Consider the following 16,555-nt stretch of genomic DNA (forward strand, 5'->3'; position numbering starts at 1 on the left):
CCGGGGGCTCCGTGCGGTCCTCGGCTTTCCCTCCTGCCGGCCTGGGCCCTGGAGCGGACAGGAAACAAGCCCTCTCCTCCCCAGGTTCTGAGGCTCCCCGGGGGAGGACCCCACCCAGGTCGGCACGCAGGTGTACCCTCGAGCCTCAGTTCACGCCTCCACAGGCACAGGCAGGCCCACGCTGGGCCCCTCCCCACATCTGTAGGCACCCGGCTGAGGCAATGGGGCGTTACCTCCTTAGCTCTTACCCTCCCTTCAAGTCCTGGCCCCTCCCCAGCCTCCACGCATCCCCTCCCGCCACCGGCTTCCTGGAGAAGGCGAGGGGGGGCCAGGTCCTGGCACTTCAGAAGGGCCCCGGAGGAGGCCTCCAGCAATTCTGTGTGTGGGGGGGTGCACCCCTAATCCCCAGTTACAGCACTCAACACAGGCGCCCTGTCTGCGCCCCACCGGGGTGGGAGTGTCGGGGACTCACACTTGGCCGGCAGCCGGTAGCCGCAGGTGATCTTGGCCTTGCCGGTCTCGCAGCTCTGGAGGGTCCTGCACTCGTCGGTGAGGAGGGGTCCGGCGGCCCGGTGGATGCAGCCGTCCACTGCAGGGGACGGGGCAGTGAGCCTTGGGGTTCCCTGCCGCACGCCTGAGCCCGTTTTACAGAGAAGGCCGAGGCCCACAGACCGAATACTCCCGATCCCCTGGCTGTGCTGGGACTCACAGGGTACCTCGCCTTTCTCCCGCGGCCTCCAGACGCTCCCTCACCCCCTACCCCCACCCCTGGTCCCACACTTGTTTCACGTCTAGGGAAATCGAGGCGGAGACAGGGGCCAAAGCGGGCCCCGGCGGGAGCCGGCGCAGACCGGCCGGCAGGGGGCGCGCCCGGCCCGCCCTGCTCTTTCCTGGGCTTTTGGCAGGGACGCGGGAGGGGTTGGGGTCTCTCCGGGCCGAGGTGGCTCCGGGAGGCAGGGTCCGGGACAGCAGGAACCGCAGCCCGAGCCGGGCTAGGGGTAAGTCCGCCCTCCCGGCTCCGGCCCGGACGCGCCGCGGAGCCCGCTACCAGTCGCCGTCTCCGCGCCAGGAGCCCAGAGTCCCAAGGTCGACCTCTCAAGGCGAGGCCCCTCGGACCTACTTTACAAAGTCTAAGACCCACTTTACAGACGCGGAAACTGAGGCCACCTAGTTACAAGAGTCAGATCCGATCCCGGCCTTGAGCTAGGTCTTCCAGCTTCTTCCCTGCGCCACGCGGGGAAGGTGATCCGGGCCGCGCAGGTGTCTCCGGGAGTGCACCTCAGCTCGTTAACGAGCCGCCTCGTTAGTGCATCCGGCTTAATTGGGGCCGGGCCTGGGCTTATTTATCCGAGGGCGGCTCTGGTGCTTCGCTAGCGACCTTGGGGACCTGGACCCAGATAAACAACTTGGGCACAGGCGGAAGAGACTCTTCTCCTGTCCGACCTCGCCGAGGGACAGGCGGGGTTCGGCCTTGCCCCTCATTGGCTGCCGCACCTTGTTAAGCCCTTTCCCCGCTCCCAGATCGTCCACTGCCTCATCTGAAAATTAGGCACAGTGACCGCGCCGCCCCCCGCCCCCCCACCCCGGCCTCAGGGGAGGCGTTAAAATCCTGGTCAGGAGAACATGACCCACCTCTGGCAGGTCCCCAGCTCAGATTGCACCCTAGGCCTGTGCCAGGGGCTTCTTGGACACGGAGCTCGATGCTCTGCAGCAGGAAAGGACTATAATTTCCTCATTTTACAGATGCGCAAACCGAGGCCCTAGCTCCTTCATCACAGCCCCACCCTCAACATCTTGGCACAGGACCAGGGACACCAACTGGACCACTCCCTTTTCTTCTGTTTTCTTTTATGCCCTGTGAGCCCAATTAAACCTAATTTTGCGACTTCACTCAGGGATGGCACCAGGCGATTTCCCAGGGCATCCCAGGAGTGGGGGTGGGCGGGTGGGGTAGAGGAGTTGGGGGAACCCGGGGACGGAATCTGGGACTGGGTCCCCCATCTCCTCCTCTTGGGCAGGGATGAGGATGGTGGCACCCAATGGGAGGGGGCAGAGAGTGGGGCCCTGGGCTGTGTGTCCAAGGCGGGGCACAGTGGGTGTACAGCGTCCACGTGCAGTGTGTCTGTTCCGGGTGGGGGTGCCAGGCGACCCACCCAGCACGGTGTGCCACAGCAGGGGCTGTGGAGCTGTGCAGCCTGGGTTCAGATGCCAGCTCTGCCGGTCACATTTGTGTGACGCAGGGCACTTAACCTCTCTGGACTTCGATTGCCCCATCTGTAAAATGGGATAATAGTAGTACCCACCTCATAGGAGTATTGGAAGGGTTAAGTTAATTCCTGTAACGTGCTTAAGGCATGAGTGAAGGCGACGCCAGTGTTGTCTATTACTAAGTCAGTGAGACTATATGGGCGGGTGCCCAACGTGTATACCAGGGAGCGGGGCGGGAGGTAGCGTCCAGGGCGTACAGGGTTAGCACAGAGACCTGCCGGAGCCGGTTCACCTGGGGACCTCCCAGCCCTGCCCCAGTGGTCTCATCCACTTGGCACCTGGTTGCCTGCCATCTCCCCGTGCTGTCCACCCTGCAGGCGACCTTGGCCCACTGTGGGGGCCGTGTGGAAGTGGCGCTCAGCGAGATCTGTGTTTGAGGGACTTATTTTTTCCTGCAGAAGCGGACAGGCCTGCAGCCAAGCCTTTGGGGCTGACCTGGGGGCATGAGGGGGTAGGAGGAGGGAGGAATTGGCGCTGGCAGAGCCCTCGGGCTGGAGTCCCCCGAGCAGCATGCAGAACAGGGCCGGGGCCGTGTGCAGGTGCCCAGGGAGCAGTTCTCCCAAAGCAGAGCTGAGGCACAGGCCCGGGGTTCCACCCCTGCTCACCCTTCCCCAAGAAGCCAGCACCCAGACTGGCCCTGGACTCAGGGTTTCAGCAGCCAGGCGCCCTCCTGCCCTGGCTCCCTGTCCACACAGCAGCCTGTGGCTCTCCCATCCTTGAGTGCCAGAGGAGGCTCCCAACCCAAAGGGCTGCCCCTTCCCATGTCTCCCACCATGACCTGCACCTCCCCTGGCTCTGACCCCCAGGCCCGGTCCCAGCTCTTCCTTGGGCTAAGCTGAGCCCTGGAGACCGGAAGGAGGAGGTTTCCTGGGGTCCCATCCAAAGACAATGTCCTTCCTCCCAACTCCCCACCTGACCCTGGGGCAGCTGGCCCTTGGGCCTGCCTGGTTAGGGGGTGCCCCAGTTCATACCAATTGACCCTCGGTCCTCTCCCTGGTCAGCCACATCCAAAAACCCTCTAAAGCAACTATACTCCAAAAAAATTAAAAGAAACAAAAACAAAAATCCCTCAGAGCTCCAACTTGACCCCCACGTCACTCCGAGTCAGCAGAAAACCTGGGGTCTCTCGTGGGGAGACTGAGCCCACACGGGTGGTAGGGCCTTCCTCAGATGTCCCTCCACTAAGGTCAAGGCTGAACCCTTCCTCTCCCGGAAGATGGCCCTAAGGCCACTCTGCCTCCCTCCTCAGCCTCCCCCTCGCTCCTCCATCTTTAAGGTCCTAGGTCTGGCTCCTTAATTTCCGCGTCAACAGCTTCTTTTTTTTTTTTATAAGTTAAAAAAATATAGGGCTTCCCTGGTGGCGCAGTGGTTGAGAGTCCGCCTGCCGATGCAGGGAACGTGGGTTCGTGCCCCGGTCTGGGAGGATCCCACATGCCGTGGAGCGGCTGGGCCCGTGGGCCATGGCCGCTGAGCCTGCGCGTCTGGAGCCTGTGCTCCGCAACGGGAGAGGCCACAGCAGCGAGAGGCCCGCGTACCGCAAAACAAACAAACAAACAAACAAAAATATATATATATATATTTATTTTGGGCTTCCCTGGTGGCGCAGTGGTTGGGAGTCCTCCTGCTGATGCAGGGGACATGGGTTCGTGCCCCGGTCCGGGAAGATCCCACATGCCACGGAGCAGCTGGGCCCGTGAGCCATGGCCGCTGAGCCTGCAGGTCCGGAGCCTGTGCTCCACAATGGGAGAGGCCACAGCAGTGAGAGGCCTGCGTACCGCAAAAAAAAAAAAAAAAAAAAAAATTATTTATTTTTATTTTTGTCTGCCTTGGGTCTTTGTTGCTGCACGCAGGCTTTTCTCTAGTTGCGGCGAGTGGGGGCTACTCTTCGTTGCAGTTCATGGGCTTCTCATTGGGTGGCTTCTCTTGTTGCAGAGCATGGGCTCTAGGCCCATGGGCTTCAGTAGTTGTGGCCCTCGGGTTCAGTAGTTGTGGCTTGTGGGCTCTAGAGCGCAGGCTCAGTAGCTGTGGCGCACGGGCTTAGTTGCTCCGTGGCACGTGGGATCTTCCCGGACCAGGGCTTGAACCCGTTTCCCCTGCACTGGCAGGTGGATTCTTTTTTTTTTTCTGCGGTACGCGGGCCTCTCACTGCTGTGGCCTCTCCCGTTGCGGAGCACAGGCTCCGGACGCACAGGCTCAGTGGCCATGGCCCACGGGCCCAGCCGCTCCGCGGCACGTGGGATCCTCCTGGACCGGGGCACAAACCCGCGTCCCCCGCATCGGCAGGCGGACTCTCAACCACTGCGCCACCAGGGAAGTCCCTCTACAGTTACTTGGTGAGCAAGGCGCTGAGCCATGTACATCCACTGTCTTATTTGGGCCTCACAGCCTGGCTGTGCTATTATTTTTCCTGCTTTAGAGAAGAAGAAATTGAGGCACAGCGAGGGTGAGAGACTTGCCCAAGGCGACACAGCTGGACTGCTCTACTTCCTCTGCGACCGTGAGAGGACCTGTCTCTCCGTTCCCATCCTGAGCCTCCCTCGCACCCTGGCTGGCTGTCTACCGTTTGCCCTCCTCACCCAAACACTTGGGGAGACGTTTTCTCTACGGCTGCTGCCTCCTCACTGCTGGCCCCTGCAGCCTGTCTCCTGTCCCCTCCCCACATCTCCATACCCCCCTCCTAACACAGGGACTGCTTTGGGGACCTCTGGTGGCTGAGTGGTCTGGGGCCACTCCTCTTGCACGACTTGTTCAGCTGCACCCACAGGCTGACCACTAACTGTCTCCATCCGATCCAGCAAGGCTGCCTTGGAGACCTGCTCTCCCCGTCCTCCGTCCTCCAGCCTCCCTGATCTCTTCTGTCTGGGGGCCCTGTCTGCCCTCTCTCTGTTCCAGCCCTGACTCTCCGCCCTGGTCCAGGCACATCCCCCAGAGAAGCCAGCCACCCCTGCTTGGAAGCCCACCCCAGCCTCCTGTCATTGGTGTGGCCTCCACAGCCCTGCACTGAGCCTTCAGGAGCATCAGCTCAGACTCAGCCCCTGCCTCGCAAGTCCAGGGCCGGGGAAGGCGCTGGGAGAGGGCAGGGCCTGGAGCAAGGCCTTCCTCAGAGCCAGTGGAGGTGAAACAGACAGGCTCCCATGGGGGCCATCTGCCAAGGCGCTTAGGATATTTTGGCCGCTATTTAGAGTGCTGTAATATTCATGAAGGGAAGATTAGATATTTAAATTTATTCAGCAATAAATGCATCTCAGTGGGGGAGCATTCCTCATGCTAAACAAACAAGCGAGCAGGGGCTAATTAATTATTTACAGGAACACAAGGAGGCCTGTGGCCTGGGGCAGAGGAGGGCAGCTGTGCCCCTGACAGAGGGCAGGAGACCCTGGCTGGCCCTGGGCCTACCCCTCCATCTCCCCCGCATTCCCCTCCACTGTCCTGTGGGTCTGGCCCCCCTGCTCGCCTCCTTCTGGGATTTCTCTTTCCAGAAATCCTGCCCACAAGCTTGCTAGTAGCTTTGGGCCAGTCACTTAACCTCTCTGAGCCTCAGAACTAGCCTCAGAAAGTTTGTGGGGATGACTGAGGTTTGCTGAGAGGTGGCCTGGCGGGGGGGCGGGGGGGGAGACTAAAGGCCAGAATGATGAAGCAACTCGTCCAGTATCTCAGTTACAGGAGAGGAGAGGCTCAGAGTCACTTCCCCAGCCTCCATCTCACAGGAACAGGGACCAAAGCTCATGGAGGCAAAGCCACTCTCAGCCAGGTGGGGGTTGTAAGGCCTTGCCTGGGCAGCCCCCAGCCCTGCCCTGTGGGCTCCTGGGGGTCCCCAGGGCAGCGGAGGGAGAGGATGGGCCTGGGCAGTGCCCGCCCAGGGTGCCAAGTCTCAGAGCCTCTGAAAGGAGCTCACTGGGGCTGTGTGGGCCACGGCTCTTGGTAGCAGAGCAGACCTGGCCCTGAGAGACCCAAGGCCCCTTCCCCCAAGCTCTCCCACTCCTCCGCCGGGTCCCTTCACCTCCCTGCGCCTCAGTTTCATCTGTACAAGCTCAGTAACAGCACCTCCCTCTGCATTTGGTGTGAGCGTTCAGTGCGAGATGGTACCAAAGGGCCCTGCACGTTATCACATGTCGCCCCATTTTACAGATGGGGAGACCGAGGCACAGCCACAGACTCCGTAGGCAGAAGACTCCTCTGTCCCTCATGCTCTTGGGGTCCCCTTTGCCCAAGGGATGGGACACACTGCAAGGTGGAAGTGTCACCCAGAAAGCCCTGGCAGAGAGAGGGCTGGGGAGGCAGAGGGGTGAGCTTGAGGCCCACAGGGCCAGGGGAGGGGTGCACCTCTCGAGCCCGGGAAGGCACCTGGGTCTGGGCCCTCGGGACCACCTCCCACTTAGACGTCTCACCCCGCAGGCCCCAGGCGCTGGGCACCCGGCCTGAGAGCCCTCCCGCTCCAACCACGCTGGTGCAGCCAGCAGCTGCCGCCCATCCCAGCCACCTGCACAAACGCCAAATGCCAGGGCTGAAAGGGGGCAGAAGCCTGAGCCGCTGCACCCCCAGGCCCCTAACCTGCAGGGGGCAGGCCCAGCCATGAAGCCTGGCCAAGTGACCCAGCCCAGGGCCTCGGGCCTCCTTCTCTCTGGCCCCTCCTACCCTCTTCATCTCTGGCCTCCATTTTCCTCCCAGGCCCAGGCCGAGACTTGGGATCCTCAGCCCCACACGATACCCCATTGCCAGAACTGCCTCGGTCTCTGCCTACACCCTCCTGGTCACTCATTCAGTCAGCAAACCCGTGCCAGCCCCCGCTCTGTGCTAGCCTTGGGCTCAGCCCACTGTGGGGGGCAGGATGCAGAGCCCACCCTCACCAGGACCCACCCTCAAGGGGCCAAGGCGGGTGGGTGCCCCAGGGAGAAGATGGATGAACGACAGTTCGGCGATGCGATCTGAAATTCATTATGGGGTGAGATCAGCTCCTTAAATGGGGATTTGAAAACATTAGGGCTTCATTATGTACACAACGGCAGCACCTCATTCATCATGCAAAAATCACTCCCGTTATTAAAAATCCCCCTGGCAGCTGCAGGCAGGGGCTTGGAGGCATCTTGCCCACTGGGGGCGGGGCACGGGCCCCAGAGGCCTTTCTCTCTCCCACCCAGCGAGGGCTGGCTGAGGGGTGGGGGTGGGGAGCGCGGTTCAGCTCCAGGGACTTGGTGCCTCAGTTTCCTCATCTGCAAAATGGAGATGCTAACGATACGTGGGTCCCATAGTGCTGTGACGGGGCTGCGTTTCTGCAGGGAGAGCTCAGCAAGGCCCTGGCATCCGGGCAGGGATCACTCCATACGTCGTCTGGCAGCTGTTAGCTCCTCCTCCTCCTCCTCAGCTGGGGCCTTTACTTGGGGGACCGTGTCACTCCCCTGCTCATGAAACCTCCCATGGCTCCCACAAGTCCATGAAATAAAATCATCAACGCTGAGCAAGGCTGGGGCTCCGGACCGGCCAGGCGCCAGGCCCTGGGCGAGGGAGGCGAAGTGCGGCTCTAATATCACCGCGGTGAAACAGCAGAAGGAAACAGACTCCAGAGCCAGAGGAGAGGGAAGGGAGATGGGCAGGCATGGGTGCGGTTCAGGGTTGGGAAGGTGCCTCTGAGGAGGTGGCATCTGAGCAGAGCCCTGAGTGATGAGAAGAAAGGCTTTGGGGAGGTCAGGGGAGGAGGGGTCCAGGCAGAGAGCTCAGCAGGGCAACAGGGGGAGAGGTGGGAGGGCAGGGCTGCATCCGCAGGACCCATCGCAGTGGGAAGGTGCCAGCGGGGCAGGAGCGTGGTCTGAGAGGGCCCCTGGGGCCCTTCGCTGTGCCCTCATCCAGGAATGCCCCTCCCCTCTCTGCTGCGGCACGGCCCCCTGCCCCAGACAACTTCTGGCCACACCCGCCCCATGCACCCACCCGCCGCAGCCTGGCACGGAGCCGTGCTCAGGATTGGCTGGTCAGGTCCACACAGCCTGGCCTGGAGAGGGCCACGGGGGCCCCCTGTCTGCCTGCTGTGCCAGGCCCCAGCCAATAGGGGCAGAGCCAGGAAGCAATCACAGGTCAGCGGCGCTGGGCAATGGAGATAGTGCCAGGTGGAGGTGCGCTGGATGGCAAGTGAGCTGGGCAGAAGTCAAGGCCTGAATCCTGAGGGTGAGTGAGCAGGAGAGAGCGAGAGGTGGAGAGAGTGCACGTGCCGGAGAAGCCGCGTGGAGGAGCGAGACAGAGAGATGGGGCGAGAGTGAGACGGCAGGAGACAGACCGAGTGGGGGCGAGAGAGACTCAGACGGAGACAGAGAGAGGAAAGAGGGTGCGCCCCGCCCCCCGGACTCATGGGTCCCTGTGTGGAGAGAGGAGAGGCTGGGCCCCGGGTGGCAGGTTCTGCCCCGAGCCATGTGCCTGCATGGTGGGTGGGGGAGGGATGCACCCAGATACCTGGGCTGGGGGGAGGTGCCCCTGGGCATGGCCGGGGCCACCACCAGCCCCACTGAGCACCTACTGTTTTCCAGGAGGTGGACAGACAGACGCCCTGTGCATGCCCCTTAGTGGGGGAGTCTGATGGGGAGCAGTTGGTACTTAATCACACAAACAGGAGTCTGATTTTTAAGGGTGACAGAATACTGGCCCAAGAGGGGCAGTGTCTGCTGTGTCCCAGTGCCTGCTGTGTTCCAGCACTGAGGACAGTGCCAGGAACGTGGCAGCCCCTCAGTAAATAGAGCAGTGTGTGTGTGTGTGTGTGTGTGTTGGGGGGCTGCTGGTGGGAGGGGCTGCCCTGACATGGAGATAACTAGGTGGGAAGGTATGGTGGGCGGGCACTGGAGCAGCATGTGCAAAGGCCCTGTGCCAGGAGAGGGCTATGCCGGGAGCCGAGCCACCTCTGGCTTCTCCCTGGTGTGAGATGCCTGGGACCCTGCAGTGTAAGGGACACACACATGGACTTGCAGTGTGAGCACAGGGAGGCGGGCGTGCAGAGCCGATAAGCAGGAGGGCAGGGTGGCTGCGCCCTCACAGGCCTGCAGGTTTGGGTGGGCCCGCTGACCTCCGGAAGGGAGGGTCCTTGGCAGTGGCTGTGTGTGGACGGGGCTCCATCCTGCCCGGCTCCTGCCGGGGACCTGCCTGACCCCAGCCGCCCACCCCTTGGGCTGGCCCCCGGAGCTCTGGACAGGCGGGAGCAGAGATGGCCGCTGCAAGCAGAGGAAGGCGGCCCTGAATTAATCTGTCACTAAAGCTTGGCCGTGGCAGGCGCAGTCATGATTTAGATGAATAATTGAAACGCTCCGATACATTTATTATCCCTTTAGTGAGAAAGTGGCAGAGAAAGACGAGGGGTAATTGAAAAAGAGTGCACAAATCTCCACCAGAAGGCTGGCTCCTTATCGCCGAGTAAACATTTCAGTCCCCATAAACAGGAGAGACACGCATCAGGGCCCTGTCGATTCCCATCCTGATTTAGGGCCCGCCTCCCTTCCTACCATACAATAGGAGAGTGTTTGTTCACAAAAATTTTTTATCGAGCCAGTAAAAGGCTCTCCAGGAAGGAGGTGGGAGCAGGAGTGGGCCTGGCAGTCACCAGGCCTGAAGGTCTGGCTGGGTAGCTGCCCCAGCCCGGTCAGGTCTCCCCACCGCAGACACTGGGCTCTCTACCTGGTGGGCCTCTCCATCCCTCTGTACCTGACGAACTCCTATGCAGTCTTTGGGGCCCAAGTCAAATACCCCCTCTGTTGGGAAGACTTCTACCAAAATGGATCTCTTTGAGGGCAGGGTCCTGTGTCCCAGGGTTTGACACAGGTGTCCTCCCCGGCTCCATATACACACACACTCAGAAAGAGTGCTGGGAAGGAATGGGGAGTGGGGGGCCTTCACTGTGTTATCAGACCACCTACCTTGGCCTCAGGGCCTGGTGGGTGCCCAACCCCAGTGAGGCAGGCCCAGGGGCCCTGGACCCTGAGGTTTAGGGTGACAGAAGACTCCCCTACATACTTGCTGTAAACACTGCGTTTCCCTGCACCAAAGCCCTGCAGGCCAGCCTCAGCCCCCCTTTTAAGAGCTCCTTTCTGACCTGATAGCCGCCCCCCCCCAACAGGACTGTATGAGAACCCCAGGGCAGCCGTTAGTCCCCAGCCCCTAGGGCACACCCAGCACACAGGGGTGCAACTAACCACCCCATAAAGGCTGATCTAGGGGCTTGGAATCCCCTGAACCCTGTTCCTGGGGAGAGTATGTTCTAGTGGGGAGAAAGGCAATAAAAATAAACATAAAACACAAGCATGTTGAAAGGGCATCCATGCTCTGGGAACAGGCACGGGACAGGGTAGAGGATCAGCATGGAGGGCTGGGCTGGCTGGGGGAGTTTTCAGCAGAGTGGCCAGGGCAGGCTGAACAGGACCAGCGCTTGTTAAACGCATGGGTGGTGGTTGGATAGGTGGTGATGGGAAGTTGGGGGTGGGTAGAGGCCTGAACCCCTGCAGGGCTGGACTTGGGAGAAGAGGGCACATGGGAATCCCAGGGTCTGTCTGGGCAGAGTTAGATGGGGACCCAGACCCCGCAGTCCCAGGCTGCCCCTGCCTGTGCCCTCCCTCCTGGCAGTCGGGGCATTAAGGCTGGATGCACCAGGGGGCGGTAGAGGGTACAGGTGGCAGATGTGAGGGCAGAGGACATCCCGGGGGCCCGGCGCCTGTTTTCATTCCCATCCCAGGTGGGCGCCAGGCCCCCACAAGCCCCAGCCTCTCCCTATCCCCTGTCCCCTCCCTGCCACCTCCGCCTTGTTCCAATCACATTAGCAGAGTGACAGTCCCAGTGAGCACTGGCGGCGGCTCCATAAATCTCGGCTGGCGTTAAAAGGCTGGACTCCGGGCCCACTTCCTCCTGGGTCCTGGCCCACCCCATCCATCTCTGCGTCGGACAGGCTGCGCTTGGGGCCTGCTCCAGCCTCCTCTCACCCTCAGTGCTGCAGGAAAGGGAGCTAGAGGGACCCCACTGGGCCTCCCTCCTCAATGTGGCCAGAGCAGCCGTCCTTTGACCTCCCAGAGTGAGGTCACCAGGCCATCTATGAGCCACTCCCTGCCCTGCCTGAAACCTCAGTGGCTCCCACTGCCCTCATCAGCAAGTCCTTTGCTTGACATGTAAGGCCGTCCCTGCCTTTACCTGTAGTTCATTCATTCATTTATTTATCAACCATTTATTGAGCACCGACTGTATGCACCAGCCCCAGTCCTAAGCGCTGGAGATACAGTCATGCCTTCTGGAGCTATCGTTCTCAGTGGGGAGACAGACAATAAACAATGAACCTAATAAACAAGTAAACTATATAGCACATTAGGAGAGAGGTGCTTGGAGGAAAATAAAAACTAGAGCAGTGTGAGGGGCCTGGGGAGGTGGGGCAGTGGCAGGGAGCTGCAATTTCGAGGGGTCAGAGTGGGCCTCACTGAGTAGATGGCACGCCAGTAAACACTTGTAAGAGGTGAAGGGAGCAGCCACATGGCTCTCTGCGGAAGAGCATTCGGGGCAGAGGGAAGAGCCAGTGCAAAGGCCCTGAGGCAGGAGTGGGCCAGGTCTGTTCCAGGAACTGCAGGGAGGTCAGTGTGGCTGGCACAGAGTGGAGAGGGCCAGGCAGTCTGACAGGCGCCTGGAGACCCTGTGGGCCGTAGGAAGGAGGTGAGGTGAGAGCCCTGGCAGAACTTTGAGCAGAAGAAGGGTGATGACCTGACTTAGGACTTACAAGTCCCACACCTCTCTGTGATCCTTTGTCTTCCTAACTGAACGGCTAAAAATCCAGCTCCTCAAGTGCTCTCTGAAGCCCCTGAGTCCTCTCCCACCTCCCCTCCTCCTGGCTGGGCTCCGACCACTCCAGTCCTCGGAGTCTCCGAATGCCCCACGCTCTCCCTCACTCCAGGCTTCACCTGTGCCGTTCCCTCTGCCCAGCACACCCTTCCCATTGCTCTTCACCGGCTGCCTTCTACCCATCCCTTGGGTCCCAGTGGAAGCACCACCTCCTGCAGGAGCCTCCCTGGTCCCCAAGCCTGGACACTGAGCCTGTATTCCTCCTTGAGCCCCCACCCCCAGTCCCCGCTATTGCACAGACCACCCTGTGTCATGGTGGTGCTCCTGTCTGGACTGTGAGCTTGAGGAAGCAGGGACCAGGCTCCTTTGGTGCCTGGCAGATCTGTCCAGGCACTTGGCTCAGAAGAGGGTCCTAGATGGGCCTGTCTGTGGACCCCCAGTCCCCAGTGAAGCCACCTCATTCTGTGAGGCCGCCAGGGTAGCTGTGACCTCCACAGGGACAGCCGGAGGAGAAGCAGGGGACGGAGCGAGGGAGGGAGGGAAAGCATCTCTAAACACAAACAGGCTCCCCGCGCCCCCCACCCCCATCCTGCATCCTGGCCGGTCATCAACAGCTCTTAACGCTGTTCTTATTTATTTCTGACCTTCTATGCCCCTTTTATTTTTCCCCTTTTAAAACCTGGCCTGGGCCCCGCCACCACTGCCGTAAGCACACCCTGGGATTTATCCGACGGCGCATTAACCCCTGACCCTAGCTCACCAATCGTACTGCTGCCTGCACAGACAGCGGGCGGCCCCGCCAGCCGGGGGGTGAGGGGCTGGGGCTGAGCGGCTGGTGTGGCCAGCTTGTGCCGGGCTGGCCGGGCACCGGGGCCATGGGGACTGTCGCCCCGCCCCTCCCCGCCGGCACCTGCTGACCTTGCCCTGCGTCCCTGGGGGCCGGGCCCACGCTACTTCCAACGCCCCGCCCACCTGGCCTGCCGGAACCCCTGCTTCCTGGTGGTCTTTGACAACAGTGAACACACACACACATTCTCGTGGGCTTAACCGTTGGCGGAGCTCCCCCTGACTTGATGAGAACTTGTCCTGGCGGCAAGGTTGCAGGGCAGAGCGGGGACGCTAACTTTGCCTTCACAGGTGGCGAGACTGAGGCCAAAGGGGCACAGGGCTGGCCGAGGGCCCGTGGGCGTCAGGGGCAGGGCTGGGCTTTCCCCACCACACCTGTGCCCCGGCCCCGCAACGACCCGGTCCCAGGCCCAGTCCCTTTGAAACCTCAGGGGGGCCCTCCAGCCCCCAGTTACAGACCAGGAGGCCTCTGCTCAGAGGGTGGGGACCTACCCCAGTCACCCAGTGCTGAAGCAGCCGGGCCTGCCAGTCAGGTGTCTGGCTTCATCCACAGTGAGGGCAAGGCCGGGCAAGGCCGATGGGGTGGGAGGCGGTGAAAAAGGGCAGAGATGGAGAAATGGGAACGGCGCACCACGGGGACGAGGGGGAAGGCTGCGGGGACGGCGCATGGCAGCCAGCTGGGCTCCGCGGGTGAAGGGGCCAGGAGGAGAGAAGCAGACCCCCAGCCAACCCCCAGGCCGCAGGAAGGGTGTACTCACCACCGCCGCCTCCGAGCAGGGAGCTGTTGGCTGCAAGAGAGAAAGACGAAGGCGGTCAGTCGGGGAGAGGTTGGTGGGGCATGCAGCTGCGTGGAGGGGGCGATGGGGGGCTGCCAGCCAGGCCCGAGGGCCAGCCCGGGTCCCTGGGCACAGGGTCCCTGAAGCAGGGGCAGATAACCAGGAGGCGGAGGGGGCTGGGACTTCCTCTCCCGCTGAGGCTCCCATTGGGCCTGGGGTTGGGACGGAGGTGGGATTGGGAGGCAGCAGGGTCGGTCCGCTCGCCCCGGAAGCAGCTGCGTGTGAGGTCTAGAGGGCAGACGACCCTCGGCCGCACGCATGCTTTCTTTCTTTTTTTTTGGCTGCACAGTGCAGCATGCGGGGTCTAAGTTCCCCGACCAGGGATCGAACCCGCGTCCCCTGCATTGGGAGCGCGGAGTCTTAACCACTGGACTGCCAGGGAAGTTCCTCACTCATTCTGTCTTCCCACAGGGTCTCCCGAGCCCCTCTGTGCCAGGCCTGGTGCAGAGATGCGGAGCTCACAGACTGTGGGAGACACAGCTGCAGCCACTAGGAACAAACTGCATTGCTGCAGCCGTGGTAAGTGCCGCCCAGGGGATGAGGACTGTGAACCAGGGCTGGGAGCCTCATGGACGACCGCACTCATGTGCGAGGTCAGGACCCCACCCGGGGCAGCGCAGGGAGGGCCCAGGGCACTGGGACTGGAACCGGACTGGAAGAGATGGGTGACTTATGAAGGTCAAGGAAGAGAGAGGGCTCCTCGGCTGCACCGGCCCCTGGCCCCCCACACCCTCGACCAGAGCCGGACGCCAGCTGCCGCGGCTGCCCTGTCCATCTCACTCTGCCTGGCCAGCTGCCCTCTCTGGCCTCCCCACGGGGCCGACGCAGGGGCAAAGTGAGGCTGGCAGCCTCTCCATCAGAATGTGAGGGCTGTGTGGTTCAGCGCCCCCTCCCAGCCTGGGCTCCAGCTTCCGGCCACACAGCTGCCTCTGTGTGAAGCACTGATGCTAATGAGTGCAAGTGATGGGGAGACAGGGCAGGTGCGTTCCCCAGGCCCAGGTGTTGCCCGGTGGGGAGATGGGTCAGCTGTGCCTCAGCCCCTCTGGCCCCAGGGGTCCTGGCTCCCAGGCGGGGCCTTCAGCTCTGACACTGCTGTGGCATCCCTCCCTGCCTTCCCAGGTCCTGTTGCAGCCCCTCTGTAAGAGGGGGACACGGAAAAGAGCCCAGGCCAGGAATGGGGGCCATTTCCGAGCTGGCCCGGCTGTAGGCCCGGGGTGCTCTGCGGAAGCTGTGGACGCTGCTAAGCGGCGTCAGGTGGCTCTGAGTGGCCGGTCTCCCAGAGCTGTGACAGGTCCTCGCTTGGGGAGTAATTAATTCCACAGCCCGAAACCCAGGGCTGCAAGTTGCCACGTTACTTGCAAGATTAATACAAGCAGCTAATTAAGATGGAGAGGCGAGGAGAGGCTGGGCGCTCCCAGAGCAGCGCTGGGGGGCCGCAGGGAATGTGGGCAGAGGCAGGCTGAGCAGGCGGGTGAGGCAGCCAGAGCAGGAGCCGGAGGGAGAGCGCGGGCAGGAGATGGACCACGAGGGACCCCCAGGCAGACTTGGCAGGCCGCTGGGGGCTGGGCCCGCAAAGGCTTGGAATGTGGCCTCTGCCCCAGGAATGCACGTCACCAATGACCGAGCGAGGGTTGTTTGCCAGGCACAGACTGACCCCATTTACTGTCATAACAAAGCCACAAGGGCAGTGCTATTGCTCCCATTTTACAGGTAAGAAAACCAAAGCTCAGAGGTTGAGTTGCGTGGCAGCAGGATTGGAACGGGGTCTGTCTGACTCCAAAGCCAAGCCACAAAGCAGGCCAACCTCGAAGCAGACTGCTGAGGGACTGTTGGAGGGAGGCTTCCCCTTCCCCCCTCCCCCCCGCCCCCCAGGGCTGGGGCCCGCCTCCTCCACATCAGGCAGAGCACACAGTAGTCCCCTCGGATGCACTCTTGACCCGCCTCCCACCCCAGCAGGTTGGCTGCAAAGATGAGGGGTCAGACATCTGGAGAGCTCTGCCCTGGAGCCAGCGCGGGAGACCCAGGCATCTTAGGTCAGCGCGGGTCCACCTCCCAGCCCCCTTGGCTCCCAGGGCAGCCCTGGCGGCTGTCGGAAGCTGCCCTCCACGGCCCTTCCCTGCCTCCCCCCATCACCTCTCTCTCTTAATTAACACTGGCGGCAAATGAGCTGCCTCCCGCTGGTGGAGAGCTCAGTGTCAAATGCACCGGCAGCGAGCCTCAAAGGGGCGGGAGGCAAGGGGCTCCGACCTGCTGTTTTGCAGGCCCCTTTGGAAGGAGATGCCAACATCCACCTGCCCTGCACCCCCTAAACCCCACCGAGTGTGGCCCTGCCTGGGTGAGGGGACTGGGGTGGATTGGCCCGACGTCTCATCCAGGGACTGAGGAGGGAGGTGAACCTGGTGCAGAGGCTGAGCTGGGGGAAGGGGGGACCAGGTAGCCAGGTGGCATTACCTGCCACAGGTGGGAGAGGGAGGTGTGCCCCAGCACTGGGGGCTCAGACTCAAGCTGCACGGAGGACCTGGTCACCAGCCTGTCCCCAAGTTCAGCAGGTATCCCAGGAGGCTGGTCTGCAGTGTCCGCTTCCCCCGGCCCACCATGCCCGGCAGTCCCCTGGCGGGGCTCAGGGGGAAGCGCTGCAATCTGATGGTCTAGAGCCCGTTCTCCTGCTCCTCTTTCCCATAGGCCCCTGTCTGGCCCTCTCCCCAGGGGCCTGGACACCTGGTCACATGGTGCCCCTATAGGGCTGCCGGAGGCACTCACAGTTGGGAGGAGGGCCTGGAGGCTTGGGGGGAACACGGAAAATGGGGAGCAGTACCAAAGAT

The 16,555-nt window shown here is 62.0% G+C and overlaps 1 protein-coding gene across 2 annotated transcripts in view; it reads right to left on the reverse strand.

Annotated features, from left to right (window-relative positions):
* Positions 1-16,555, reverse strand: part of MACROD1 (mono-ADP ribosylhydrolase 1) — a 152,545-nt gene that overhangs the window by 1,460 nt on the left and 134,530 nt on the right. Inside the window, exons 4-5 of one of the 2 annotated variants that reach the window (XM_081240113.1) lie at positions 13,656-13,685; positions 473-589 (exon numbers count right to left, since the gene is read on the reverse strand). In XM_081240113.1, the coding sequence (XP_081096239.1) occupies positions 473-589; positions 13,656-13,685 (147 nt within the window). The remainder of the gene's footprint in view (positions 1-472; positions 590-13,655; positions 13,686-16,555) is intronic. The other variant, XM_081240114.1, reaches the window with a different exon arrangement.

This window comes from Mesoplodon bidens, assembly GCF_964165515.1.
Source record: "Mesoplodon bidens genome assembly, chromosome: 7".
Classification (NCBI taxonomy): Eukaryota; Metazoa; Chordata; class Mammalia; order Artiodactyla; family Ziphiidae; genus Mesoplodon; species Mesoplodon bidens.